This window comes from Fulmarus glacialis, unplaced genomic scaffold (assembly GCF_000690835.1).
Source record: "Fulmarus glacialis isolate BGI_N327 unplaced genomic scaffold, ASM69083v1 scaffold20551, whole genome shotgun sequence".
Classification (NCBI taxonomy): Eukaryota; Metazoa; Chordata; class Aves; order Procellariiformes; family Procellariidae; genus Fulmarus; species Fulmarus glacialis.
Window position 1 is genome coordinate 11,622 of NW_009193657.1, and position 1,418 is coordinate 13,039.

At 51.0% G+C, this 1,418-nt stretch overlaps 1 protein-coding gene across 1 annotated transcript in view; it reads left to right on the plus strand.

Moving 5' to 3' along the window:
- Positions 1-509: 509 nt before the first annotated feature.
- Positions 510-1,418, plus strand: part of POR (P450 (cytochrome) oxidoreductase) — a 17,573-nt gene continuing 16,664 nt past the window's right edge. The window contains exon 1 of the mRNA XM_009587535.1: positions 510-688. Within this exon, the coding sequence (XP_009585830.1) occupies positions 510-688 (179 nt within the window). The remainder of the gene's footprint in view (positions 689-1,418) is intronic.

The following is a 1,418-nucleotide window of genomic DNA, read 5'->3' on the forward strand; positions in this document are numbered from 1 at the left end:
CAGTAGGTCTGGGGCATTGTGTCACCTTGTGGAAAGGAGGGAGAAAGCCCCAGATCTGTGGGGTGACTGGAAGAGTGGGGTCTTCCCCCGCTAACACCCCATGGGCTCCGTGGTGAGTAAGGACTTTAGTAAAGGCTGGCCATGAGTACCTGTTGAGTTTTGCTGGGGCGTTAGTAGGAGCCAGGTTGGGCTCCCTGGCTGGAATGTGGGGCTGCTCCAATGGTGCTGGCGGAGGGGGAGCAGAAGTCACTTCTGGTGGATCAGCATGGATGCAACGGGAAGGTAAAAGCTTGGTGGGACAGTGAGATACCTTGGGACGCAAAAGGATCCTGCAGTATTATGGTGCAGAGCCTCTCTCCAAAAAGTTGTTGGGCTGCCTTGTGCTCCTAGGAGTAAACGTATGGAAAAGCATGCTCTTACCGTCCCTTAATGCCCTTCTGGTTTTCTGTGGTAGTATGTGACTGCTGGTGTTCATCTGTTTTTCCTCGCCTACAGTGCCTCTGACCATCATGGGGGATGCCGGCATGGAACCGAATATCTCCCCTCCCGACAACATTGCACAGCAAGACTCTCTCTTCAGCATGACGGACGTGTTTCTCATCTCGCTCATCACCGGGCTTTTTACTTACTGGTTCTTATTCCGCAAGAAAAAGGAGGAAGTCCCAGACCTCCCCAAAATACAGTCAGTGTAAGTAACAACTCTCAGGCAGCATGGGGTGAGTGTAGCTTTCCATCTTGCTTATGGTGGGTCCTCGGAGGCTGTGCGGGAAGTTCAGCTGGATTCTGGGAGGTCCCCAGGTGAGGGGACTTAGTCCCAAAGTGCATTTTTCTCCCCTCACGTTCCTTCTGAGCCGTTCACTTCGCAATGCAGAAATCCGGGCGGAAGAGCCAGGCTGCAGTTCTGCCTTACCCCACCGTGTGGCCCAAATCAGTAATTTGCCTTTCTCAAGCAAGGCAAAAAAAGGCAAGGCAGGAAGGCTCCTGGCTGTACTTCAAAACTCTTAAGGATTGCTTTGGCTGTTCTCTGCGTTTTCTGATAAAACTCATATTTAGATAAATCTGGAGAAAGGTGGACTTGCTCTTAAGCAGGTTTCCTATCGGAAATCTTATCTACCCTTAGCTATGAAGAGAAGAAATAGTCTTGGGGAGCTGGGAGATAGTTCCTGGGCATAAGCTGCTTGGCAGCTCTTGTGAAACTTGCTTGGCTTTGATGATGCCAGGTTACTGCAGCAATGGGAGACTGGATTTGGAGAGGGAGAGGTCCTTGTTCCGCCCTGTCTTCTACAAAGGGCTTAGGGCCAGGAGCGAGCCGCGTTGGTGCAGATCTGGGTGCATTTAGTTCCTTGTCTCAGTCACATACCAAACTTAACATCAGTTTTCTGCTGGGCTTTTTAGCTCCTTCCTTTTGTTTCCTGCTG